Below are 26,421 nucleotides of genomic sequence, written 5' to 3' on the forward strand. Positions count from 1 at the left end.
CAGGGGTCACAGTCAAGATATGAAAGGTAACCAGTGATCAAATGCTTAATATAAAAACGACATTTAGATCATGTTTTGGTTTAAATCCATCTTTGCAAGAATATATTAAGCATTAAATTACAAAAAGCAGAATTTCGCATTTTTTTTAAACATAATATTCTTCAATATGCCTTCACTATTTCTTGGTAATATCTTTAAAAAAAAAAAAAACTACTGACAATGAGTTATAATGTTGCTGAGATGGATAATATTCATGTCCATGCTGCATCCAACAACAGATATTTTATCAGAAATGTGTCATACTGTCTTTTTCGTGTCCAACCTTTCATTTATAGGAGGTGCAGACATCCTACTAAAAGGAGATTTTATTAATGGAGCAATTCAGCAGCATGTCTTTTTCTATTGACAGTATTAAAATAAGCTATAAACAATAAAAGTTGCACAACTCCCAAAATATGACTGTTAATCCAAATCATGGGAGATCTTTACTTCACAGTAAATATATTTATGTTTCAAAGTTGCTTTACAGTAAGTTGCCTCTTGGATTCGCTTCTTTGAAACTCCCTGCCAAAGGATTCTAGTCAGATTATTTGCATTTTGAGGACAGAGCAGGATGTAGAATGTGTATTTCTCACTGTCTGACATCACTGAAGAGTTAATTGAGTGGGGGAACCTCATCTTGTGTATTCCATGTTAATGACCTGCCGGAAGTCAGTGACAGCTCATTAGTACCCATTGCAATGGAAATAAGTGGGAAGCAGCCAAAGTTCCCCCCTAAGCTCTGCTGTACTCTAGTCACTCTGAGCTCAAAAGAAAGGAATGTGTGAATGGTTGATAATTATCAAAGGGCAAAAGCCACTCTACCTGGACAGAATGACTAGTCATTTTTGTGTTTCGCTGCCATTCAGCTTTGCAAGTCGATCTATCATCTACCCATGCTGTTCTTCAAAATCTCTGTTCTTTCCATAATGCATGGACAACATCCATCACACACATTCAAAAGTTATTTCCTGCCTCTGGCCTTGTTCCCAGAATGCTGTGTCCCACCAGCTGACAGGAGAACATGGCTCTTTATGATGAGAATTTGACTGCTGTGGCCTTTTGTTCAGACTCAAGCTGCAGTCAAATTTTATATTACTTTTTCTGTCATACCCATGCCCCAAATGCATCAGTTTAACTCCTCTCTTCTTAAATGGCAGACATGCACTTAAAATTATCATTAAATATGTATGTTTTATGGACAGTTCACCATGAGATGTTCTCTTTCTCCTCCTAACTTGCTGATTCAAATCTGGTTTGGGCAGGAAATTGGAGAATGCATTTACAAACACCACAATAACATGATGACTGTTGACCCTGCATTTATGTCAGTCAGTTATTAGATTTTCCCCCACTTGCTCTCATCCGGTTATGATCGAGCCAAAAAGCAAAAAGTCAAGTCAATCCCCCATGTTAAAATGCCCAACTTTATAGCAGAAATAAATGTGTTTGCAGCCTGTAAGAAAAAAAAAACTGTTTGGGTTCTATAGATGATTTTGTCATTCGTGACAACTGTAGGGAAGATTAATTTTTACATAAGTCATCTGTTTAATGAATCAATTAATTAGTTTTTATTAAGGCATAAAATTTTGGATTTTTTATTTTTTTGGAATAGCTGGGAATGAGGAGGAGTAAGGCACTGTCATGATCAACAACTGATGTTTCAAGCTTACAGTGTATAGTGAATACCTTTAATGCAAACATACAAAAAAAAAAAATATATGCACAGTATTGTAGGAGCAGGGTTCAAAATAGCCTACACAGCCAATATGAAAATTTTAATGGCAAGTTGATGTAAAGTAAGAAAAACACAAACAACTCTTCTTAATAATGAGCAGGCAATTTTCATTAAAGTCGTGCAAAGTGTCAGGATATTTCCTTTACAGCCACAATACTACACCCCTATTATCCCAGCATATGACACTGGCAGCTCTGACAGCATTGTTTAATAGAACATCAGACGTGGATGTTTCATGCAGTGTTATCTCAGCCTGGGCCTTACCCCATACCTCATCTTTTAGTGTTTGATATTTGCAAGTTGTTCTCAGTGGTGACATTTGACATTCAGGATAAACTGTAAGATGTCTGGCATTTTTTCCCCTTCTTGTTTTACCATCTGCTTAATGCTCAGAGGATGAGATGTGGAAGGTTTTCGCTAGACTGCCATGGGACCTTTTTAACCTTCCAAAACTTTCACTTATAGTTTTATAGCAGTCTGGTGCAGCATGTGTGAGGACCATCCACATTTTTCGTAACTTTGTAGATGACAGTCTAAAGTGGCAGCAGCCATTCACTATGCATAAGGACAGACAGCCCTTTTAGACTGAACTGATGCATAAAAATTTAAACACACTGCCTTCCAGAGGAAAAGTGGCCAAATCTGCTATAACGCATTCAAGAGATTTGGCAGCGTTCTCAAAATTAGTTTTATCGACTGCTCTGACTAAAGACGGCTGCACTGACAGCAAATAGTGATGAATATGAGATGCTACTATGAAGACAAAACAAACCGGATGACTTCTACATTTTTGACAAAATCCTTAGTTCATCAAAACATTTTCAAAAGCCGTAACTTCCCATTTCCATCTGTTTCATGCATCGTGATTTTGTCCTAATTTTAGAGGGACCAGTCAGGATGAGTTAGCTGTGCTGCAAATGTACTCTAATACACTCTGCAAACACAGTCAGAATTAGGACACATTTTGTATAAGTCGATCCCATGGGGAGACGCTGAACTGAATGAAAAAAAATGTGACAGATTTGTTGATGTGAGGCTGCGTCTGTCTCTCTTTCTCTCTCTTTGCAGGTTAATGTGTGAGAAGACTTCTCTGTGTCTCCTTGCAGTAAAGTGGAAGAAGGTGAGCAGTAGTTATGAAAGAGGCAAATTTGTAGATTTGCCATAATTTTTGAGTTGCAAAATATAATTTTTGAGTTGTAGCATTTGTTTGTAATAGCATAATGGCAGCTAGACATGTAATACAGATGTGATATGACTGATAAAAGCTTTAAATCAGACTTCTGTCCATATACGATGATCCGTTAACTACTGAAGTTTTTCTTTCTGTTCTTTTCTGTTCATGTTTTTAATGAGAGCTTGTAGAGCTCCCCCAAATGTGTCTATCTGTACCCTTGACTAGACTTTCACCTTCTTCCTAAACCTTTCAACCTGATCCCTTTGTTCTGCTTTTCTTCTGCCTTGCTTAAGAGCAGTGTTTTCTGGCCTGAAATAAGGAGATTACCCGGACACCTGTCCTTGCCTCCTCCAGATTTTCAGCATGCTTGCACCGGATCATGTTCTTCTTCAAATTCTTTCCTGTAACTCATGCTCTTGTGCATCCCAATTATGTCTAAGTTGTGGCTGAGAGGATCAGGCCATTTTTGCATTCTAGAATCAAGTGTCACTTACATATCACTTTGTATTCTAGACCATGCCAAAAACTAAAAGATGCCTGTGAAAAATAGCTGCATATGTTCTCTATTTTCTTTAAAACAACTTGTTTATACCACTGTCACACATCTCCACTAATCCTTTCATATGTTATTTTGCCAATATATATGCATTATTTTCTGTAAAATTCCATCACATTCTAATAACTAATGAAGAAAAAGCCATTACAAAATAGAATAATTTATTCTGAGAGCTACCATGAATAGATCCACACTGTTTCCTTCATGATGTATACAGTGATTTTCACATTGTAAATTGACCTCGACTATTTTAGTTTATACACTATGGGTCCAACTCCAGCACAGCAATGGCCCATTCAGCTTTTGTAAAGAAACAGCATATTCAAAAGTGGTGTAGAAAACATTTCGTTATAACATACTGTCCGGTTGTAGCATAAAACACGTTTTCAGAAAACACATAAGTACCATGTTACACTGTAACACGCTCAACACACATATCACCACATAACAATCCTTGGTGATGCAGTTGACACATAGTACCTGTGTTTTACAGTTGTCCACCCATTAATTCATCTTCTAAATAATCATCAGTTTCTTTAGCCTAATGAGCAAACTGAGTTTGTAACATATATGATACAAGCTTTCTTGTTTTTAGCTTTTATTAGTTGTAAGTGACCCATTTCATGTTGTCTTCAACGTATCTGTCCAGAAACACACTGTCAAAAATACTGAACTCTTGAAAATTAGAGCTTTCAGTTGATCACTGCTGTAAAAATCATGATCTCATGCATCAGTAAACCTTTAGCAGGCTTACTTTATAAAGCATCACAGTTTTCAAAATTTTTTTAAAACTAATATTCCTTGTGTCTTAGTAAGCTTATCAAAGTGAGTCGTATTTTGTTGACAGCTATTAATTTCATAATGCTTTATGTGGTTGTGATGAGACTTATATCAAATGAACCAAGAAGATTTGTGCTTTTGGTCTTCAGTCATTTTCTGTGAAAGAACATTAAAGCAAACAAAAGCACATTATGAAAGCTGACTGAGTTTGTATATCTACTGACATGAGAACCAGCACACAATCAACATTCTCAGACTACTATAAAGGTGCCACAATGCTTTAATGTGATTCATAACATTGTCACTAGTGATGTTCTGAAAATGTTGAGCTTGAAGCTGATTGATATAAATATCTGGTAAACAATATGAGACAAGTACATATAGTAAACACTTAATGCAGTTCCAACAAAGATTAGGCAGAGTGAGAAACTCAAAGGCAGCTGAGAGTGCCTCTCTTCGAGTCAAGAGTCCATTTCTCACAATCAGTTTGTCCTTTGTCAAACATCGCTTATTCCATCAGAGTTGGTTTTTCAATTGTCCAGTCTCAGCAAGTCAAGTGGTCCATACTCTGTATGGTTCTAAGGTGTTTTTTTTTTCATAAAGCTCTCATATTAAACAATAATACAGTGTTTTTTAAAACAAGGATTTCTTTTTTGGAACTTCAGGTTCTCTTCTCCCTTGTTTACATGGTTGATTCTTCAAAATAAAAGTACTGAAGCAACACATAAAAAACCTTCAAATGATTGTCTTTTCATAAAATACATATTACACAGATTAACCAACCATACGCTCTAAACACAATCATACACACACTCTTCACAGAGGAGAAAGCACTACTTAAAGATGCCTGCAATGCTTAATACGGAGCAACAACTCTGTCAGCAAGACAGAACAAAAAATGATCAAAAAAAGGGGGAGAGCAAATTACAAATAAACCAACAACAACAAAATCAAAGACTCGTCCTCAGGGTCCTGTTGTTATTGGAAAGAGAGCTGTGTGTCAAACAAAAGAGGAGAAGCCCGCGGTAGGTGCCTGAGTGGCACAGCCCAGGCTGCTGGGGGGCCGGTAGAGGGTGCTGTGTTGGCTGGGAGGTTCGGACGACAGCAGGGAGGGGGTGGGAGTCCGGCTTCCCTTGGGCCTGAACAGAGTGGCTTGGCCCTGGCACTGGGGCTGCGGGGATGGAGCGCTCTGGGGTAGGAGAGGGGGCAGAGGGGGCACAGGTGGCGGGTGCTGCCGTGACTCTTGCTCCACCAGGGGCTCGGGCTGGGAGTAGCCGTATGCCGGTGGGCGAGAGACTCCCTTCTGCTGTCGCCGCCAAGAGTTGTAGTAGGTGGGGTCGCTAATGTAGTGGTTGACAAACGAGTGGGTTTTCTGCCGGCTCTGATCCATTTCATATTCGCTGTCGCTGCCCTGTGAGTCAGTCAGGAAAAGCAGTTAGATGCCACCTTAACAGCAAAGAAAGAAGATTACCTAACAAACATACACTGTATAGCCAAAAAAAAAGTCGCCACCTGGATTTAACTAAGCAAATAGGTAAGAGCCTTCTATTGGATAATTACTGCAGTGATGAATATGTTTCAGCAAGCAACAACTTATTTAACCCTATCTGATGCAATGAGGAGCTTTTCATTTCTTAAACAACTATGCCAGAAGACATATCCTGCAGTCTTGGAAAGGATGTTAATTTGTCTCAGTAGGGCCAAATTATTGACCTGCATCAAGCAAAGAAAACAACTAAGGAGATTTCTGAAACTACTAAAATTAGGTTAAGAGCCGTCAAACGCATTAAATAAAACCTGGAAGGATAGTGGTGAACCATCATCTTCGAGGAACAAATGTGGTCGGTCATTTGGTCTGATGAATCTAGATTTACCCTGTTCCAAAGTGATGGACGCATCAGGGTAAGAAGAGAGGCAGATGAAGTGATGCACTCATCATGGCTAGTGCCTATAAGTCTGTGGGGGTTAAGGTTATGATCTGGGGTTGGTCAGGTTCAGCAACGTTATGTTCCCAAAGAAGAGGTCAGCTGACTACCTGAATATACTGAATGACCAGGTCTTTCAAAGGAAGTCTTTCTTCCCTGATGGCACGGGCATATTCCGAGGTGACAGGATTCATGGGGCTCACATTGTGAATGAGTTGTTCAGGGAGCATGAGACATCATTTTCACACATGGATTGACCTCCACAGAGTCCAGACCTCAGCCCCCTTGAGAATCTTTGGGACGTGCAGGAGAAGACTTCATGCAGCGGTCCGACTCTCCCATCATCAATATAAAATCTTGGTGAAAAATTAATGCAGCTCTGGACAGAAATAAATGCTGTGATATTGCAGAAGCTTATCGAAACCATGCCACAGCAAATGAGTGCCATATTCAAAACTAAAGACAGTCCAACAAAACACTAGAGTGTACGCCCTTTTTTTTGGCCGGGCAGTGTATGTTTAGGATGTCTACCACAGAGACACCTACATTTCCTATTCATGCTCTTGCTCATGAATAAAGGGCAATTCTAATTTCTAGTATTGTGGGGATTATTGACAAACTGCATAGCACTGAGTCATAGTACAGCAGGGAACATCTACTGACAAGTGGAAATGTATTAATCCATGTGAAATTCTATGGGGCTGATAATCACTTCTATTGAGAATCTTCCAGGCATAGGATCTCACCCATAGCGCTGTGGAGCACAAATATGACAAGTGTACACGAGAGTGTCCTAGAATTACAGCAGAGATAATGTTTGCAGGATTAGTTTGCTTTTCTTGCAATATTAAGCGATCCATCTTGCAAGTTATAAATGCTTGTGTGGGTGAATCATGTTGCTGTTCCACTACATTGCTGAGAAACAGTAAAAAAAAAAAAAAAAAAAACAATTAAAAAGGCAGAAATTTACTCTCGGAGCAAACATTACACATCTGGCACATTTGTGTGCCTGACAAGTGCTTGCCCATCTACTGCTCTATAGAGACACGACGGTTTAACAGATGTTGAAGCATCATTTATTTGCACAAGTGGCAGGTAAACAGTGGGAGGCTATGCGGCGGGAAAGAATAACACCAGTTTGTGTCTCCTGGGAGAGCAGAGTTTGTTCAAACTGGGTTGAACAATGTTTTGACTGTGCAGGTACCAGATAAATTGGCCAGGGAGTGTGGGTTGGACAGATGTTCAGAATCTGTTACAATCGGCTTCACGGCCTTTTGTAGGTATCATCCCTCATCGCTTCTAGCCTCCCGTATGCCTTATTATTCCATGCACACACACTGAGCTGTTCAGATCATCACATGATGAGTCGAGACCCGGAAGCCCAGATTAACAAATCATTTCCTGTTTGAGGGAAATTAATTAGTTGTGAAGATATTTCGACACACATGAGACATGAGAATCGTTGGTGTACTTCCTTCCCATGGGAGAAATCAGTATTAAAAGATCCAGAGATGTCAGCCGTGACTGGGCTATGCTAACAGAGGATATTTAATTTTGAGTTGATCCACTTGAGGCAGATTGTCTTGCAGAATGTCATTAATTTATCTTGGGTAATGCTGCTTCGTAATTAAACAGCTGTCTAGTTTCTGCATTGAGCAAAGCAAGGGTTATAACAATCCAGAATTGAGATTATCAGGAGGATAGATGATGAATTTGACAAAAGTAAAAGAAAGTAGAAAAAGAAAAGTACTTTTTAGTTGGAAAAGGTTAAAAGTTTGGCCTGGAGAACTTTGTCACTTTGAGAAATTCAAGCGGGGGAATTTTACTTTTTAATACAACTTCATTGTCTATTCCAGACAGGGGTATGGGCATATGCTGTAAGTCGGGGTCACTGCTTACCTGTGAGTCTGATATCTCAGAGGGTTTTTCGGTCAGGCTGCTGCTCTCTGCTGGGATCAGGTCATTATACTTAGTGCTGACATCTTCATCTGAGTAGTGCAGACTTCCAGGGCTGGGTCTTGGTGGAGACCTGGACAAACGGATAAAAGCAGAAAGTGAAGAGTGTGCTTGATTTATGAGAAGCAAGAGAGAACAATTAGGAGCTAATGGTTATATAAGAAATAAAAGTTACTCTTGATCATGACTGCACTTCTCATGAGAAAATCGGAAAGATTTTTTTTTTTAATAAATTTGAGCAAACACGAAAAGCTTCATCAATCCTGCGACCAACGCTACACAGACAATCAGTAAAAGCCTGCGACATAGTTCGAAAAATTAATCTTCACAATTCACTGGGTGCACAGTGGAAAAACATGAACAAATTCAGTGCGCACTCATTGATTATGAAAATTAAAACAGCTTAGTTCAGAGAAGCACAGAACGGTTTACTTGTGCATTCCTGGAAGCCACAAATACATAATGAAGGGAGGATATTAATATTAGCCTTCTTCTTTGGCTTTTTCCCTCTAATCTTTGCAAAGCGTCAGTTGGGAACTTGGTAGGGGGTGAGTTCAGCTCACTCCAACCTTCATAAGATGTACAAACAGGATAGTGCACACACAGAAAATATATACAAGCATTTTCATGAAAACATTGTGTTGTTTTTAGAGCTAAATGATTGTAAAGACTGAGTCAGTCAAAGATTTAGAATTCCTGCAGAAAATCTGCCTAACTAAACAGGGACTTGAGCTGCATGAGTAGTTTGAAGCTCTGATATGAGCTCAAGTCAGGTAAAAAGACCCCCTAACTTCTTTTTAGCTCTAATCATTAAGCCCATGAATTGAAACAGAGAGAAACACCGGTGCAATGACAGTTATGTTTTTTCTTCTGCAGTAATGACTGCTTCTGTGTTCAAGGTCTGCAAAGACTGAATTGGATGGTCCAGAGAGCCAAAACTTGACCAGAACCCTCACATCACTGAGCTACAACTCAGCCTGATAAAGCATTAAAAGAAGAGTTTATTCAATTGCTTCCAGGAAAAAAAAGACTAAAGAATCATTTAAAGTAGGAATGACATGAAAGTAAATGTTTAAATGATCTGAAATGAAAAGTGTTACATGTGGGGGCAGAATAGACAGGTATGAAACGCTGTGATGTCAAGTGTAATATTAAGACATAAAGCAGAAAACTTTGACAACCTCTGAAATAAAAAATGTACTGAGATGTATGCAGGGGCTAAATCACTGCAAATACCAAGAACAAGCTTAGAAGACACAACATGACAACGGCCATGAAAGGGTTGACACAACAAAGGGATATCTCCTCTGGGTTAAAGGGGATGATGTGAGGGGGCGGACTGTGAAAGAAAAAATAAAGCTACATTCAGACAAGGTTGAGTCAGACATTAAAAGGATGAGACCACGTGCTTGTAAGGGAGGAGGGGCAAAGGATCCTGAGCTTTAAATTATTTAGGCGCACTGTATTTTTCCCCTTGCCTTAACTGTCTAATTCATCCTTCTTTCCTTCATCCTTTCAAATATCCCATAGGGAGCCCTCCCACTCTTCTTCTTCGTAAGTCTACAGATCATTAGCTAACAGTATGCTACCAGATTGAAACTCTTCAAAGAGACGGAGCTACTCAAAGCCCTTTGATCGCCTTCTTGGCCTCATTGGTCAAGGAGAAAATAGCAGATTCCCCTGCCTTTTTAATGTGCCCCCAGCATATTCCAACATAATGTACACACAAATCTGCAAAAACTAACATTTATTTCTGGGCTGTGACAAGAATCCCATCCCCCAATACAACCAAATGGCCACCCATGACCTATGTCTCCACACAAGCTTCACATGCTGCACAGTGTGTGAAATTCCTCTCATCCAATGTTTACCTAAACATTACCAAAGCGCCAGTCCATCAAAATCCTGCTGACAGTACTTTATGCTGAGAAAAGTCTCATAGCACCACACTTGAGAGAAACTCTGGGCTCAAGGCCAAAGCAAAATAGCCAGTTCTGACCCATAAGCGCTCTTTGTCTAAAGCGGTGATGGACAGACAAAGAGCACAGGCAGAAGCTCCTGAATGCTAATTAGCTGGTATTGTGCTGTCCCCCTTATATAAATTGTTGCTTCACACAAACACTGAATATCAACGAGGTGGAAGGACGGAGGCTCAAGGCTCCTCAAGGCTCAGCTATTGTGAGAGAAGAAGGGAACGGAACGCTGCAATATTAATTCTTGTCAGTATTGTAAGTAACACGCTGAAATGGAAGATTGCAAAACTGACTTAGCAAGGTCTTTGAGAAATGAAGTCTTTGCTGGCAGAAAAGGAATGCGATCAGTTGAATACCATGGTTAATAGCACAACAGATGGCAGAGTTAAAGTGATGTTCACTGACCGGGTGTATATGCCATTTTTGCGGCAAAAGGAGTTCTTCACAGAGAGTCGTCTGTTGTTCAGCTCCAGGGCTGGGAAGCGGCCCTCGTCCAGGCGCACCATCTCTCCATGGGTCAGAGGCAGCGCTGTGCAGTTGGAGTGGTTGCCTGGACAGGGGTATGAGGACGACACTGTGTGGGTTGTGGGATGAAATAAATGATTTGTGATCTTCAATCAAATCTAGAATTTCAGTCTTTAAGGTTAGTTACACTAAACACAGTTAACACAAAACAGTATCTACAGGTGTTTTATGAATCCCATCCCTCTTTATATACAAATGACATCAGTAGCAACAATATATGCAGCCTCAAGTAGGATGGTCCAGGTTCAAAGCTGGGAAAACTGAGAGGTGCTCAGAAGCCCCCTTTGTGTCTTTACCCAAACCAATCCTTGTCTGAGCTCGTGTCACAGAGCACTGTTTGCTAACACCGCTAACCCTGGCACCATGCTAAATGCTGATTAAGCTAAAAAGTCAGTAGCGTTAGGAAGGCTTGACTTGACCCTTCACTTTTCCTTTCCTTTCTGGCTCACCCCTCCACCACTAGCAGCTGGAAGAAAAAATTCCCCTCAGATGCCCTTCATGCGACTGTTACTTTCCAACCATAATGTATTAACAATCACAACAACAACAACTCTACTAACACTGATTAACTTCATCTACTTTACGTTTATGTGTTTGCAGACAGCAACCATGACAAAGGAGTTTCTAGGAACAGTAGTGTCACCTGGGATAATTTACAATCATGAAAATTGGCTTCTTGATACAGTGGTGTGGGAGACACTTGTGCTGTAGTTATATAATTACTCTCAGTCTGACTAATGACCCGAGCATTAAACCACTGCCAAGCCATTTATCCTGATATTGATCCTCTCTGCAGTTAAGCACGAACAATAATATTTATTCATCTGCCTATTTTAGCTGTTTCTCCGATAATCTTTATTCTTCTCTTCTCCCTGTCAGCCAACTATTGTAAGAAAGCTGAGGTAATTTGTTTAATTGTGTGAGCCTTCACACTCTCATTTTATAGAACAGACATAGGATGTGCAATCATTACAATGGAATTCACGGCAGACTTGTCTGAGAGGAAGACAAATTCCACTCGATGAATTAAGCTGCAGGAACAGAGAGACTGAGATGTTAGCAGAGTTTATCAGACAGTTCGGTTTCCTACCTGAGTCTGCTTTTTTGGTGTATTTCTTACTCTGCCCTCGTATGATGAGGATGAATACAAGGAGGAGGATGAAGATGAGGCCCACCAGAGCAATAACAACCAAGAACCACCACTCCTCATAGAAGGGAGAAACTTTCTGGGCTGCAAACATAAGCAGATATTAATGTCTAAACAAAAGCAAGTTTCTATAATTACATAAAGGTTGTGTAAATTCTTCATTTTAAAGTACAATTCACCTGATATAGAGGGAGAGGGGGCGCTGGGGGAACCATAGCCATAGTCATTGACTGCAATTACTCGAAAGTCATAAGTGACTCCTTCTCGCAGCATGTCCAGATTAAGTGTGTAGGATGTCACTTCTTTGGGAATGTCTTTGATAAGGATATCCCACAATCCTTCATCTAAAGACAAAATAAGAAAATATATTCATAAAATCAAAGCTGTGGGCTTTGTGGGCAGATTGTTTACGGTACTGAAACTCAAGAACTGTTTATGGAATAGCTCACCGGAAGGTCTGGCCTCAATGACGTATCGTGTAATAGGTGCCCGGCCTTGATCACCACTTGTCCAATGCAGCGTGAGAGCGGCGCCATATCGAGAAATAAAGGGTTCTCCAGGAGGGCCTGGGGCTCCTTTGGAGGGCAAAAATGGAGAATAGTTCAGAAAAATGAGAAACAGGCATTTAAAAGATTATATTATAGACATTAAAGTTGAAATCCCACCTTCCCCAGGCCCAGTGGTGATGTTGGCCTCCACCTCGGGGCCATAAGTCAGCGTTTTGGCCCGGATGCGAAAGTTATAGGTGACGCCATCTGCCAGGTCTTTGATCTTCATCCACAGGGGAGCGCTGCCTTTCACATCTACTGTCACTATCTTACTGACACCTGGAGTGCGAGGAGAGGAGTCTGTACAGGAAACACTAAGACTCTAGATACTGCTTTCTACAAGCGACAAATAGCCAAGCTTTGTGCATAAGAGCAGACACAGAACCACACATGAGACTGGACAGACAGACTATCAGAGACATGGACGTATTTGCATACAGAACAGAAAATGTCTACTTTTCCAGCTATGTAGAACCGAGCCAATCAGGATTTTATTTTTTTGATAAGGGACCAACTGATATCCACTGCCTTTACTGCTTTGTTCAGCTTTTTTTATGGTCTGTTAGTGGATAACCAAGAGACCACAGCAACCTCAGTTCTACATTCCACCTCTGCTCCCAATTATTTGACAACCTGGTCCAGGCAGCCACACTTAACCAGCTATTAACCATGTTTCTCTCTGTTAGAGTGGAAGCTGTGCACAGTCTCACCGGAGCATTCCAGCATATTTTATCAGCCATGCTATATATGTTACTGCAGGGTCTACACTCATCTGTAACAAATTAGAGCGTGAGCTTAAGCAGCGTGAGTTAAAAAAGAGCATGGTTAAGAGGCTAGAGGTTGTAAATCACTGTCTGAGGAAGCCAGCTGAGGAACGTCAAGAGATGGCAGAGCTGTGAGGCTCCAGGCAGAGTTTCTCACCATCGACTGGAGTGCAGGGCTCATAAACCAGTCGGTAGCCTTCGATGATGCCGTTGGCCTGCTTTGGTTCTCCCCAGGACACATTGACCGAAGTGGTGGTCAGCTCACTGAAGTGAATGAAGTTGGGAGCGCTTGGTGCTTTTGGTGAAGAAAGGGAGAAAAGACGTGATGACAGTTGGATCTATTCTCAATATCAAGACAAAACACTGCAAACTCTGCTGCAAATCTAAAGAAAAAAAATCATAGTTCAATTGCTAGAAGTCAATAATTTAGGCACAAACTGTTTTTGCACATTAATTACAAGAAAAAAACATATATGCAATTCAGACATTCTGTAAATTTAGCACATAAGTTGTTACTTTCCCCATTTGTGTATGGGCAACAAAAATAGCATTAAACTAGTGGAACCATAGGCAGTGTTCACAATCTACAGATAAAACCATTCAACATATTCATAAAAGAAAAAAAAGTCACACATGACATAAAACATGAACACTTGCAGATTAAAAAAGACTTAGTTTTCATCCTTATTGGTGGTTCATCATTAGAGCATCAACAATAGAATGTTTTGTGAGTAAAAACAAGCAAAATCCTTCATGTCTGTTTAGGCAAATGAGTCAGTAAAAAGCAAAAGTGCACACAAAAGTGCAAAATCATTCTGTGACCTTGAACAAGAGCTCTGAGAAATTCCGCCTGCTGACCCAACCCAGATCCAGCTAAGTGTCAGGATTTAGCCACAATTCTGCATAAAAATCACAAAAGCTTGTGTTGGCTCACTTCCCAGTACCCTGTGGCGCAAAGAGCCAAAATTCCTGCCTGTGTTTTTAAGTTCTCAGCACTTTGTACCCCTTGCCAATGTCACAGGCTTTAAGGGGGTGGAAAAGACGAGAGAAATTTATACTGTAAACCATTTTTGTGCTGAAACCGCAGAGGAGGGACTCTCACTAGCTGGTAAACACAGACGTCTTTGTGCAGTTGTGGCCAAAAAAACTAATCTACATGTGTCCCCCGCACTCTGTATTCTTTGCTCCTCTGCTGTCATTAGTTTTCCACCCCCATGGCTTGTCCTGGAAGAGTTGCCAAATAGACTCTGATCTCACAGGACGAAGCTAAACTCTTTAGTGAAAATATTCAATTTCTTGCTGAATAGGAGGAACGGGTCTTCTACTATTTGTCTTAAAGCTATAGTAACAAGAGCAGGTTGCAGTTGCAGTTTTGTATTTAAAACAGTGACTCAAAATGAAAGCACTCATCTTCCATTCTTTTGTAGGCTCCTTTTGTGATTGAAGGGTTGGCTGGCCTTCAGGCACTACTCTTCTAAAACACTTTAAAACCATAAACAATGTGGGTAAATAATGAGGAATATCATTGTGTAGATAGCAGAGGGAGATAGATCAAGTAAAGATAGAGAGGAATAATGTAAAACAGAACTTAAGACTGTGAAACGCTACATGGTGTTGGCAGATGGTGCTAGCTGCCAGATAAATGCCGCATGTCTTTTGAAGGATCAGTGTAATCTGTATCCACATCTGGATTTCGCGCAACTCACCTGCTTGCTGAGTGCGCCCTCTGGTGGGCAGGGAGCGTGGTCCATCCCCTGCAGCATTGAAGGCTGCCACACTGATCATGTAGGTGGTGTAGCCTGTCAGGTTTTTCAGCTTCACCCCGAGCTCTGGCAGGAATAGGGTGCGCAGGCGCTCTGTCTCATTTTGAAGCTGAAACTCCCAGAAATAGATCTATAAACGGAATAAAAGAGGTCAGGATGCAGAATTCATATGGTCCTCAATGCAAATGTATAAACCAGAAAGGCATGATGCAAGGTTGCTGTAATACACAAAAAAGACACATTATTGATACCTTGTAACCTTGTATATCTCCGTTCTGAGCATCCAGAGGAGGTGGATCCCATGTAACATCCAGCTGAGTGGCTGTTGAGGACTGGATCACCACATTTTGTGGAGGGGCTGTTGGAACTAGAAAGGGACAGAGCTTAAATAGTAAAACTATCACGTTTTATATATTTGTTAAACATTTAAGAAATGTAGTCAAAGTAGATTGGCACACTGGCTGCACAGTGAGAAAAAGAAACATACCCGCCTCTCCAACAAACACTTCCTGTGGTGCACTGCTAGGACCCTCTCCCACAGCGTTGTAAACACTGAGACGGATCTCATAGCGTTTGTGTTTACTCAAATCTGCAAGGAGAGAAGCCATAGCAGCATTGTAATGGAACAGTTGAGATGAAAGAGCAAAAAGAAGTTACTCCGGAGGGACATGCAGTCATAGTGATGCCCGTGGCAAGACAGCACCACAAATTGAACAAAAAAAGACAGAGGGTACGAATTATAACGCACACTGATGAAAAGATGGGGTTATTGTGGGGACACGGGGACGATTTGTAAGTGATTAAAAGGAAGGAAAACAAGCTGGAATAATGACAGGGCAGCTTGGAGAGATTAAAGTCACACACACACAATAGGAATCGGCGGTGGCCCCTCAGTGGTTACAGCTGAGTGGGAGGATGCAAAGCACACTTGCTGTAAATTATTATACAAATGGCATATTTTGTGGAAATAAAATATATCAGATGACATGCAAGCAGATGGCAGAGTGATAGAAGAGACGCAGAAAAGGATTTATGAGACTTACTATCCAGTTCGTATTGGGTAAGTGAGGATTCACTCAAGTTCCTGATGCTGTATGGAGCTGGAAATTGGACAGAAAATGGCAATGGTCGGTGACAACATTAGGACATTTCTGTTTATTTTATAAAATATGGGTAGCAGAAACATAGGTGAGAGTGAAATAATCGACTCACCAGTGAGATCAGCCCAGCTGGCAGATGGGCTGTTTACTGTGCGGACAGTGAAGCTGCGTAATCTGTCATAGTGTAACTCGCGGTACCTGACCCTAAACCCCAACAAGACTCCATTTATATGATCCTCGGATGGAGGCTAGGAGGATGAGAGAAGGTCTGCTTAATATGCAATATTTAACAACACAATCAAGCATTCATGTCCAACAAATTGCACTTTCCCCATTCACTGTTGCATTCACAAAACCCAGCGCTAAGTCATTCAACAGTATACCTGCCAGCGAACCAGTACAGATGTGGTGGTGTGAGGTGTAACAGATAGTATCGTCGGGGCTTTGTCTGGGGCTAGAGAAGATAAAAAAATGATGTTAACAAACCAACAGAGCTGGGGGAAGTGATATGTAATTCAAACAGTGTGGTGGAGAAGAGCCTTACACTAAACACATGCACTGTTGACGTAAAGTATTCACAGGGAAAATCCAAAGTCATAGCATCAATGTAAAGGCATGTTCACACAGTTGCAAAGTGTTCGCATACGACTCAAAGGAAAATCAACAGACAATGACTCTGTGCTGCAGGGGGATGTGTTTAGTTCCCGTTTATTCATAGCAGTTAAAGGTTCTCACCATCTTGTAGTGTAGTGATGGCCTCACTCTCCTGACTGTACTCACTGTCCCCGATGTCATTAGTGGCTTTAACACGAAACTGGTAAGAAGTGAATGGCTTTAACCTTTATAGATAGAGAAAAAAACGTGTGAATGTGCTGCCCTCCTCATATTTCTTTGTTTATTCTTTTTTTTTTGATAGCATAGTGAAATACATAGTTTTTGAACAAAATCTTACATACGCCTGTAAAGACCAAGTATATCATGGCAGTCTTGATTTTGCATTGAGTCAGGTACCTCTTAATTTTCCATGACGCCATTACTAAAACATGTCTTTCTCACAAAAACAGTCATGCATTTTGGTTCTTTGATAAATCTATAGGTTTTCTGGAAATTAAATACTTTAACTTCAACTAGGTGCTCTTGTTTGTGGTCATGAACAAGCTTCTGGAAAGCTACTGGTTGTGTCGACCACTTCTCTTGACATAATCTGTGCAGTTCAACTAAATTTGTTGGCTTCTAGCCTGATTTAGCCATTCCTTTACCACTTCTGTTGTGTGTTTGGGGTCACTGTCTTGTTGGAACACCCATCTGCATCTAAGACCCAACTGTCTGGCTGATGATTTTAGGTTCTCCTAAAGACTATGGAGCCAACTGACCATTATCAATATTCTATTGACTTTGTGTAAAACACGAGTTCCACCGGCACCAAATTAGCAACACAGCATAATACTACCACCACCATGCTTGACAGTAGATATTGTGTTGTTGGGGTTAAGAGCCTCACCTTCTCTCCTCTAAACCTATTTCTGTTCAATGTGGCCAAATAGTAAAATTTTTTGTTTCATCTGACCACAAAAGAGATCATTTCTTTGTCTCTGTGAATAGCAATGAAGATTCAATTCAATTCAATTTTATTTATATAGCGCCAATTACAGGTCAAATTGTCTCAAGATGCTTTAAAGAAATCCATATGCCTGAACCCCCAGAGCAAGCCCTACGGCGACAGATGGCTTCCTTTAGCCCATGGTGATGATAAACAAGTTTGACTGTGGACACTGACATCTGACACCAACTTTTTGTGATTCTTGGATGACTCTTAACCATACTGATCAACTGACTGTGGAGGTGACAACTGTGTGATGCACTGTACTTAAAACAATAGCTTGCCCAGTTGATTTGGGCATGTTTAGCTGCTTTGATAAGGCTCCAAGTGAATGTCCTGACTTATTAGAGTCAGTGATTTGCAGTTTCATATCTGTGCTGAGCTCCATAGATTTTTACATTGTAGTGTTTGTGGCTGAGTCTAATGAGTGGATAAAATGGGCCTTATTTAAATTGGTTCAGTAAAGCCAGCAGCTGTAGTCAATCACTTACAAGGTGTTGAGGGGCCATGCCACTACGGAAATTAGATAACTATAGCTTTCTACATCACCAGAACTGACAATTGAAGTTGCTGTATGTATATTTTTGACCCAGCAGATTTTGTCATATTTCCAGAAGACCTACAGTAAATTTATGAAAGAAATAAAATGCAGGCTTTGTTTTAGTGACAACTATACATGTGAAATTACTTACGAGAGTTATTGGAAGGACAAGATTGCGATGATACACATGGTCTTTACGTGTATGTAAACTAAGTGTATGTAAACTTTTGTTCATAACTGTATATAAAAATAATTCTCATGAGTGGTGCAGCGGACTTTTATATTTACCTGTCAACTATGTAGGAGTGTGTCTCGTGACTGACTGATGCAGAGTGGACAGTCCAGTTGCTGTCTGGCAGCTCTCTGTACTGGACTGTATAGTAACGAACCGGAGATAGGCCGTCGCTGCCTGGTTCCCATGACAACAGCACTCTGCGAGCCTGAACTTCCTCTTGGGGCACTGTGGGACGGCTTGTAGGTTGGGGTCGTGCTGAAGGGCACAGACGAACAGACACACACACGTATGGTCGCTTTCAAACTTAATATTTAGAGGTGAATAATTTAAATAATGCATTTCAGCTGCAGTGTTTTTACACTTACCTCTCTTTTCTGTAGTGACCACTAAAGCCTCAGCAGCCTCCCCCCAACCCTTTCGTGTTTGAGCGGTGAGGCGGAATACATAAACCATTTCTGGTTTCAGTCCAGTTGCTGTGTATTGTCGTGCGCTGGGGCTCAGCACGTCTACGGTGGCAGCATTGCTATTTGAAGAGTTTCTTCTGTATGTGATCTGATAGGCTAAGAAGATAAACTCATATCAACACGAAGTCATGCATTAAAAAGGATCAGTAAGGAGAACAATTGTGCTGCTGTACAAAAGTGTAGCATTTGGAGAAATTTTAATGAAAATTCTCAGTTTAAATCACAGCTTAAGACTTTGTTGTCTGCTGCTGCTTTTATTCAATTTCATTTGAGACGCTGCACACATTTGGCCGGTAGCTGCGCTGTGAGTTTTACTGTCCTGTTTAATCTTTCCTATAATCTTTCTTTTTTTATTTTATCTCATTTTCATCCTCAATTTTATAATAGTTCTTTTACATCCCATTAATGTATGTCTTCTTGTATTGAGGTGTATTTCTTTTATATCTTGCCTTAATGCCTGTCATGTATTATGAACAGCACTTTAAAATGCCTTGCCGTTGAAAGGTGAGATATAAATAAACTTCCATTGCCTTGCCTTGCCTTTATCTCATGATATTATCTAAGGTCATAGATAATGTTCTGCATACTCTATACTCACCCAGTATAATGCCATTAGGCTGTGCTGGAGGTTGCCAGATGAGCCTGACTGAGGTGGTCCTGACTTCTGGGAATAAGATGCCGACTGGAGGGCCTGGCACTGTCACACAAATTGAAAATTGAAATTACCAAATAAGATACAAGAAAAAGAAACCACAGCATGTTCCTTCAGACAAGAAAGAACATTTCTGTTATTTGCTGAAAAAATACTTTTGGCAAGAAAATTCTTAATAGAAATTAATTAGTGGTTCAAAATTATTTCGGTAAGATATTTTGTTTTTGTATTTGGAAAAAGCAACAGTTTCTACAAAAACAGCAAGATTAAACTGGTTTCTGAAACATTTACCATCATCCAAGGTCCTCTCCAGAATAGAAGGAGAGCTGCTCCTTCCGTCTCCTATACGTGTGAAGGCCAGGACCTGGATCTCATAGAGGACATACTTGCCCAAACCGCCCAGCTGGACACTGTGACTGGTGTTGCCGTCTACTGTCCAGAAGTTGGGAGCTGTGTCCGAGTCCTTCTCCTTATACACAACCTAAAAATCACAGGGAGTTTTGCACAGCCAGATGACTTTTGAGGTAATAAGAATTAATAGCACTACAAGTTTTCCTCAGATTAATGTGATTGTGAATTATGGATGAACAGTGTGAGCTGTGACCTTGTAGCCCAGAATGAGTCCATTGCGGTCGGTCTCTTGGACTTCGCCCCACCGCACGAGTATGCTGCTGGAGGTGGTGGCAAATGCTGACACATTGGTGGGGCCACTGGAGGGCACTGCAGCAGGAGATAAAGATTGGTGACACTTCAGCCATACCTATGTGATTACCTTTTAGTGTCAAGCATAACATATTTCCTTCCTTACCAGACTCCCTGGTCCTGCCATGGACTGGCTGGCTCCAGGGCCCGGAGCCAATACCATTGATGGCCTGAACTCTGACCTCGTATTCGGTCCACTCTTCCAAGTCCTCTATAGTGAACTCCCTCTCCAGTCGGTCCATGATAACATGAGAGAGAACTCCCCCTTTAGACCCGGATTTGGAGTACTGGACTCGGTAGCCAACAAGATCTGGATTTCCATTGTACTCCCACTCTGGAAGGGGCTGAGAGATTTTTTTGTTTTTTTGCAGTTTTTATTGCTTCAGTTCAAGCATGATAAATATAAATGACATCATAACTAAGTACATCATGAAGCAATAGGCAATTAGAGACTGCTTTGCAGTGAATTTACAACAGCTAACGGGCATTAGCACTGCACTGAGTGGTTTCAATGTTATAATGTGAGAATACTGCATGTATGACAAGAATAGCACTTTTATTTAACCTCTAAATGTAAACAATATCACAATCTTAAAATGTAAATTTTGTATTTCATCAGGCAATGAAGTTCTTTAAAAGTTATTAAACATATTCCCGAGCAAGGAATAAGAACAGTCCTAAGTTATTTCTTGTATAATAAAATTCAATGCAACAGTATGTTTAGACTCAGTCAATAAGGATAAAAATAGATTTATCTGTTTTCTGTGCAGTTTATGTAGCACTGACACATCCACAGCAACTAGGTATTATAGTGAAAGAAATAGCTGAATATATGTTGGGATTATTTCTATGAAAGCACAAGTGTTATTGAAACTAATGTGGTCTTAATTCACACTAAGACTTGTGTGCCAGAGCCATGAAGAGGACCACAAAATTTTTACCGCTGTTTAACACTTGGCTTTTGAAAAGGGCCACAATCACTGAGCTATGTCATTAATTTGTAGTGCCATATCGCGTTGCTGACACCCTTCTGCTTTCAAATCCAGGTATAACCACCCTCTTTAATCCTGCCTGAGCTGCAGGAATATCAGAACTCTGTCTGTCTTGCCGCTCAGGCTCTGGCACAGCGATGAAAATGGACAGATGTAGCAAAAGAGCTCATTGGCCAGATGCTGATGCAGAAAGCAGCAGCAATCAAGGACACAGTACATGCAACCTTCCAAAACATTACCAGTACCATAACCTGTATTCATTCAGCATGTCACAGCTCCATGAGTACAAGAAAAAGAATATTACAGAAGGAGGAAAAGGCAAGAAATAAACTGCACTATACTGAGGTTTTGTGACAAGAGTGAAGCTTGTGAGTCAGTTAATTTAAAAGCAGCTGTCATTGGGAAAGTCATCATTTAATTGCATTTTTTTAACACATGGAACATCTTGTATGGGCTTAATGAAATCTTCTATATCTGATTTTCTCATCTTAGAAATGTTGTAGTTAACAACCCGAGGTCATTTAGACAATTCAGTCTTGTCCAAACATTACTTTCCACCAAATCCATGAGATGGACATTCAAAAAGAAAAAATAACTAGCAAACAGAAAACTAGACAGCAATTCAAAATACACAGTCAGACAGCAGTGCAAGCATGCAAATACTAACCAAATAATAATGTAATAAGATTTGACTAACTCCGCTAAGTCTGGACCAGTGTGCAATGAGGCGGAACTTCTTACCACCCAGCGAAGCCACAGGCTGGTCTCACTGGCTGTGCGCAAGGTAACATTTGCAGGGGAGATGTCTGGAGGGGCCTGCAGGGTCTGGATCTTCCTGGAGGGCTGACTCGGAGGACTGGTGCCCACAATGTTTACCTGACGCATTCGAAACCTGTGACAAAAGAAAATCAGCTGACAGTGGATAAGTCCTCTAAAGGTGGGAGTTTAATCATGATATCTTGGTTATATGAGAGAGGATTAGATTGGATCGTGTCAGATTAGATCAAATGAAACTTTAATGATGCCCGAAAGGAAAGTAGGTCATTGTAGTACCAGAGAATAGGATGTATTTATGAGCAGGGAAGTGAGGAAAATTTAAAAAAAAAAACCACACACAACATATTAAGGAGAGCAGTAAATTAATTAAATGACAGAGGAGATTTTCCTAATCTTATATTAAGCAGGTATAGAAGATGCTTTTAATGTACTGTATATAGAAGGTGTGCGGTACTCGATAGTGTGTGTGTGCTCACCGGTAGAAAGTATAAGGGTTCAGATCCAGGACCTCCAGAGATCTAGCATCAGGTTCATTAGCCAGCTGCTGAACCATAAGCCATTCTTCATTCTCTCCAATTATACCGATCTGAAATGCACAGGGGAATGGAGTGGCATCGGCTTAGGCTGTCAGTTAAACCTGTACACCAATATCAAGACATTAAACAACCTGAAAAAACAAAACAAATTTTTAAAAAAGTTAAAAATGAAAGTAAAATGTCTAACCTGAGCCTCAACCTGCCAACGGGAAATGGATGTCTTGCCATCGTAACCGGGTTTGAACTGCAGCGTGACAGAGCGAGGGCCGATGTTAGAGATGGCTAAATTGGTGGGTGGACCAGGCAACTCTGTAGAAGAGAAATGAGGAGAGAAAAATGTATATAACACTTCATTTACCACTGCCTTTAGATTTTGCTGAGTAAAGAGCAAGTGAAATGACTGTTCTAGTTATTACCTTCTTAGATTATATTCAAGTACTAAATTGTCCACTAAATGGTTCATATACTCATTCGAACACTGACCTGGTGGTACACCGGAAGATATAGTGGAGGCAGAAAGCTGACCCTGGCCCTTGGAAGTCATAGCTGCCACCTGGATGGTGTAAGTAGTGAGGGCGGTGAGCCCCGTAACCTTGTACTCCTGAGTCAGGTTGGGCAAATAATGTGTCACCCTTGTATTGGTCCTGTTGAATTCCTCCCAAGAGATACGATAACCTAAAAATGTTGGTGAATTTCAAACAGTACTGTGTTACATACATAGTAGGCACAGCTTAGTGAGTCGAAAAAATGAGCGAAGCCAAAGGGACCTGTTAATGTTGCATGTTCATCTTTAATGGATACCTGTGAGAACACCGTTTTTCTCATGCGGTTCCTTCCAGCTGACTTTTAGTGAGGTATCTAAGATGTCGGTGAAGCTAAGGTGTCCCACAGCACCAGGGGCTAGAAAAAATAATAAAAACAGGCAGTACAGATAAACAGCTTTACACATCATCATCTTTAAATACTGTACTATACAATATCCTAAACAGTGGTACATACTGTCTTCATGGGTGCGTAACCGCTGAGGTGGACTGCGGGGCCCGTCTCCAGGGGTGGTGAAGCACAATACTGAAGAGTAGTATTCTGTGTACTTTTTAAGGCCGGAGATGTACCCCACATGAATACTGTCCTGGAAGTTGGGGCGCACTGTGACCACGGTAACGTCGTTTGCGCGACCAGGCTCCCATGCCAAGAGCTGGTGATTACATGATAAGGGAGAGGATACTTTAGGTTATTGTGCACATTTTAGGAACTTAAAATGCTGTGATGTACTGAGGTCCGTCAGTGCAGCCACACTCGCACCGTTTGCTTGTAGGCTTGTTATCACAGTGTCCTTCTACCACTGACCACTAGAGTGCACCAGTTGACAGAAAGGAGTTACCTTATATCCCTGGTTGATTCCATTGATAAACTGAGGGCTCGGGGCACTCCAGGTAAAACGCACCGTGGTGGAGTTGACAGCCTCAGCTTGTACATTTCCTGGTGGCACAGTGGGCACTGATCCAGTGGAAGGATAAAAACGAGAGATACAGGGAGAGAGAGAGAGATTAAGGAAGAAGGGGAGAGGAGGAGGGACAGTCAGTCAGGCAAAGGGAGGGAGAGAGAGAAAAGGAGAATAGTGATGAGATAGGCAAGGAGAAAACTTGAAAATCTACAAGAGGCGGCCTCATTTAGAGTATGAGAATCAAACTGAAGGAATTTTTTTTATTTTGGCTCATTTGGGGAGGTAAGAACATGCCAATCAAACTGGGTGTGAGAGCGGTTGCCTCAGGCGTCTTCCAGGTGAACCCTGCAGTAGTTTGTTTGAAGTGAGCATGCCATTCTGATGTAACACCGGAAAACAGTCAGGGACTTGCACATTAATGAAACTGATTGGCCAGTATTGGTCCTCATGTCCCTGTTCACTCCTTATTTCTCTTTGAATGTATTTAAATGCACATCGTGATCTGCTCTTGTGTTTTTAATGGAGTGAGTGACGGAAACATCCAATTAATGAGAGCCGAGCTAAACAACATGAACGCCTTGTTCACTGTCATTATTCACTGACAGTGACTTGTATGATGAAATCATTATTTATTTTTTTGCAAGGCAAGTGAAGTGGAAGGAAAATTGTGCTGTTTCCCACATCTTCCAGGTTCCGTGGTTTTGCTAATTAAACACAGCAAACTTGTGTTTCTTTAGAAATGTGGTGCATTTGTTTATTTGCAGATGCAGCTGACTGATTTGGACCAGATCATTAAATGACTAATTGATCAGGCATCACACAACATGTGCTGAAGTTTCCAGGAATTTAATGATAATGCGTGCCAGCAAGACTCCATCATTTTTGAAGCATTTGAAATATTTTGTAATCATCTTGCCAAAAGTAAGCGACAGAAATAGAAGCAATGTTTTTAAACAAACACACACACATATAGCTCATAATATTAATGAACTACATTTACACAGACACTTATATACAAATGTAAAGAAAAATAATGAGAAATATAAACATAAGGCATACCAAGAGAAATGGCCTCTCAGACATTATAGTCATTTTGTTTGTTGTTTGTTTTTAATGCTCATTGTAAACTGATTGTTTGTTAAAGGGGCACATTATTAGGGTCCGAGCACCACGAATTGGTGCGAGGAACCTATTGAAACCCTAGGAATTATATAAGTTTATTATTCTTTCTGCTCCCTTTAATTCAGAAGTTTGGAAGCTTTTGTTTTTTTATTGGATTGAATTGCTTTTTTCTTTTGTCAATGAATGAAACAAAACTAACTAACTAACTAACTAACTAACTAACTAACTAACTAACTAACTAACTAACTAACTAACAAACTGGTAGATGGAAACTAAAAAATATGAACTTGCAACACAATTGTAATAACAATTTTGACAGACAGAGCAAGTCAGTGTGTGTTTTTGTGAGTGGAGTTTAGAAACCCTGTACTGGATTAAGAATCTGCTTCAGGTAAGAATGAGAAATATTTGGTATTTTCTGTCTCTTTTTTCCACAATTTTATGTCTTTGTGGTATTTTAGACTTGCTCAGGAGAAAAAGCTATATAATTAAATTAACTTGAAACCAGTCTAACAGACTAATAGCACAACAACGTGAGCACCGGTGAAATCTAATGAAGCCTCAAAGAAAATCTGAGTCTGTCTTTCGAATAACTGTATCTGAGCCAGGAATGGAACTGAATAGGAAATCTAAAGACTCCCAGTTTTCTTATGGGCACTCTTGAGAATATATAGTGAGTCTGGGGTGAAGATCTCTCTTCATGGAATGGATTTAACATGACAGGGATTCAGAGATATGTGAGTGTGTAAAGCCTTTCAAAGCTTTACATGCAAGTTAAAGGAATTTAAAATCAAATTGGAAGCCAGTGCAGCATATCTGAATCACAAGTAATATCCTCTGTCTGGTGTAGGGTAAATTCAAGTAGCAGCATTTTAAACTCACTGTAATCTATGAATCGATTTTGACTTACAAAAGCTGGCAAAGGCAACGGTATTCTATCTTCTTGTAATAAAAACATGGATTAACCTTTCAGCATGGCGATGCATAAGCTCCTGCCTACTTTGGCTGCATGTGTCGATAAGAAGTCAGTACATCGATGTGGGGTTTAAAAGGTTGAGTCACGACGTAAACATTTGTTCTTAGGGGACAGATTTCCAAACATCTAAATCTTCATTTCCTTTAGATTTTTAGATCTATTTTTTAATGAATTTTACAGTAGCAACTGTGATTTTCATCCTTGGAAGATTTGGAGTAGACAGGAGGGGACCAAGGTGTTGGAATCAGTAGGCATAGCGAAAGTATGCAGTCGTTTGACAGTGGGGAAAGTTCACAGTGTGCATTCTAATTATACTACTCAGCATGTACACTAAGAAATCAAGTCAGGCGAGGCAGCTTCCCTCTGCGTCATCGGAAGGTATGGTATGTCTG

General features: G+C 40.5%; 1 protein-coding gene across 5 annotated transcripts in view; it reads right to left on the bottom strand.

Annotated features, from left to right (window-relative positions):
• Positions 1-3,651: 3,651 nt before the first annotated feature.
• sdk2a (sidekick cell adhesion molecule 2a) overlaps positions 3,652-26,421 on the bottom strand; it is a 94,151-nt gene continuing 71,381 nt past the window's right edge. For 2 of the 5 annotated variants that reach the window (XM_035945493.2, XM_035945492.2), the window contains exons 18-45: positions 23,869-23,984; positions 23,487-23,682; positions 23,289-23,387; positions 22,971-23,162; positions 22,675-22,796; positions 22,428-22,537; positions 21,916-22,066; positions 20,289-20,526; positions 20,085-20,200; positions 19,772-19,961; positions 19,427-19,525; positions 18,730-18,924; positions 18,418-18,619; positions 16,724-16,827; positions 16,372-16,442; positions 16,101-16,236; positions 15,932-15,988; positions 15,376-15,477; positions 15,140-15,255; positions 14,832-15,018; positions 13,283-13,420; positions 12,479-12,661; positions 12,263-12,388; positions 11,993-12,157; positions 11,757-11,897; positions 10,547-10,715; positions 8,112-8,241; positions 3,652-5,698 (exon numbers count right to left, since the gene is read on the bottom strand). In XM_035945493.2, coding sequence (XP_035801386.1) covers positions 5,288-5,698; positions 8,112-8,241; positions 10,547-10,715; positions 11,757-11,897; positions 11,993-12,157; positions 12,263-12,388; positions 12,479-12,661; positions 13,283-13,420; positions 14,832-15,018; positions 15,140-15,255; positions 15,376-15,477; positions 15,932-15,988; positions 16,101-16,236; positions 16,372-16,442; positions 16,724-16,827; positions 18,418-18,619; positions 18,730-18,924; positions 19,427-19,525; positions 19,772-19,961; positions 20,085-20,200; positions 20,289-20,526; positions 21,916-22,066; positions 22,428-22,537; positions 22,675-22,796; positions 22,971-23,162; positions 23,289-23,387; positions 23,487-23,682; positions 23,869-23,984 — 4,262 coding nt within the window. In that variant the 3' untranslated portion in view covers positions 3,652-5,287. The remainder of the gene's footprint in view (positions 5,699-8,111; positions 8,242-10,546; positions 10,716-11,756; positions 11,898-11,992; positions 12,158-12,262; positions 12,389-12,478; positions 12,662-13,282; positions 13,421-14,831; positions 15,019-15,139; positions 15,256-15,375; positions 15,478-15,931; positions 15,989-16,100; positions 16,237-16,371; positions 16,443-16,723; positions 16,828-18,417; positions 18,620-18,729; positions 18,925-19,426; positions 19,526-19,771; positions 19,962-20,084; positions 20,201-20,288; positions 20,527-21,915; positions 22,067-22,427; positions 22,538-22,674; positions 22,797-22,970; positions 23,163-23,288; positions 23,388-23,486; positions 23,683-23,868; positions 23,985-26,421) is intronic. The other 3 variants (XM_035945494.2, XM_035945495.2, XM_023264267.3) reach the window with 3 other exon arrangements.

The sequence above is a fragment of the Amphiprion ocellaris genome, chromosome 19, assembly GCF_022539595.1.
Source record: "Amphiprion ocellaris isolate individual 3 ecotype Okinawa chromosome 19, ASM2253959v1, whole genome shotgun sequence".
NCBI classification, from domain to species: Eukaryota; Metazoa; Chordata; class Actinopteri; family Pomacentridae; genus Amphiprion; species Amphiprion ocellaris.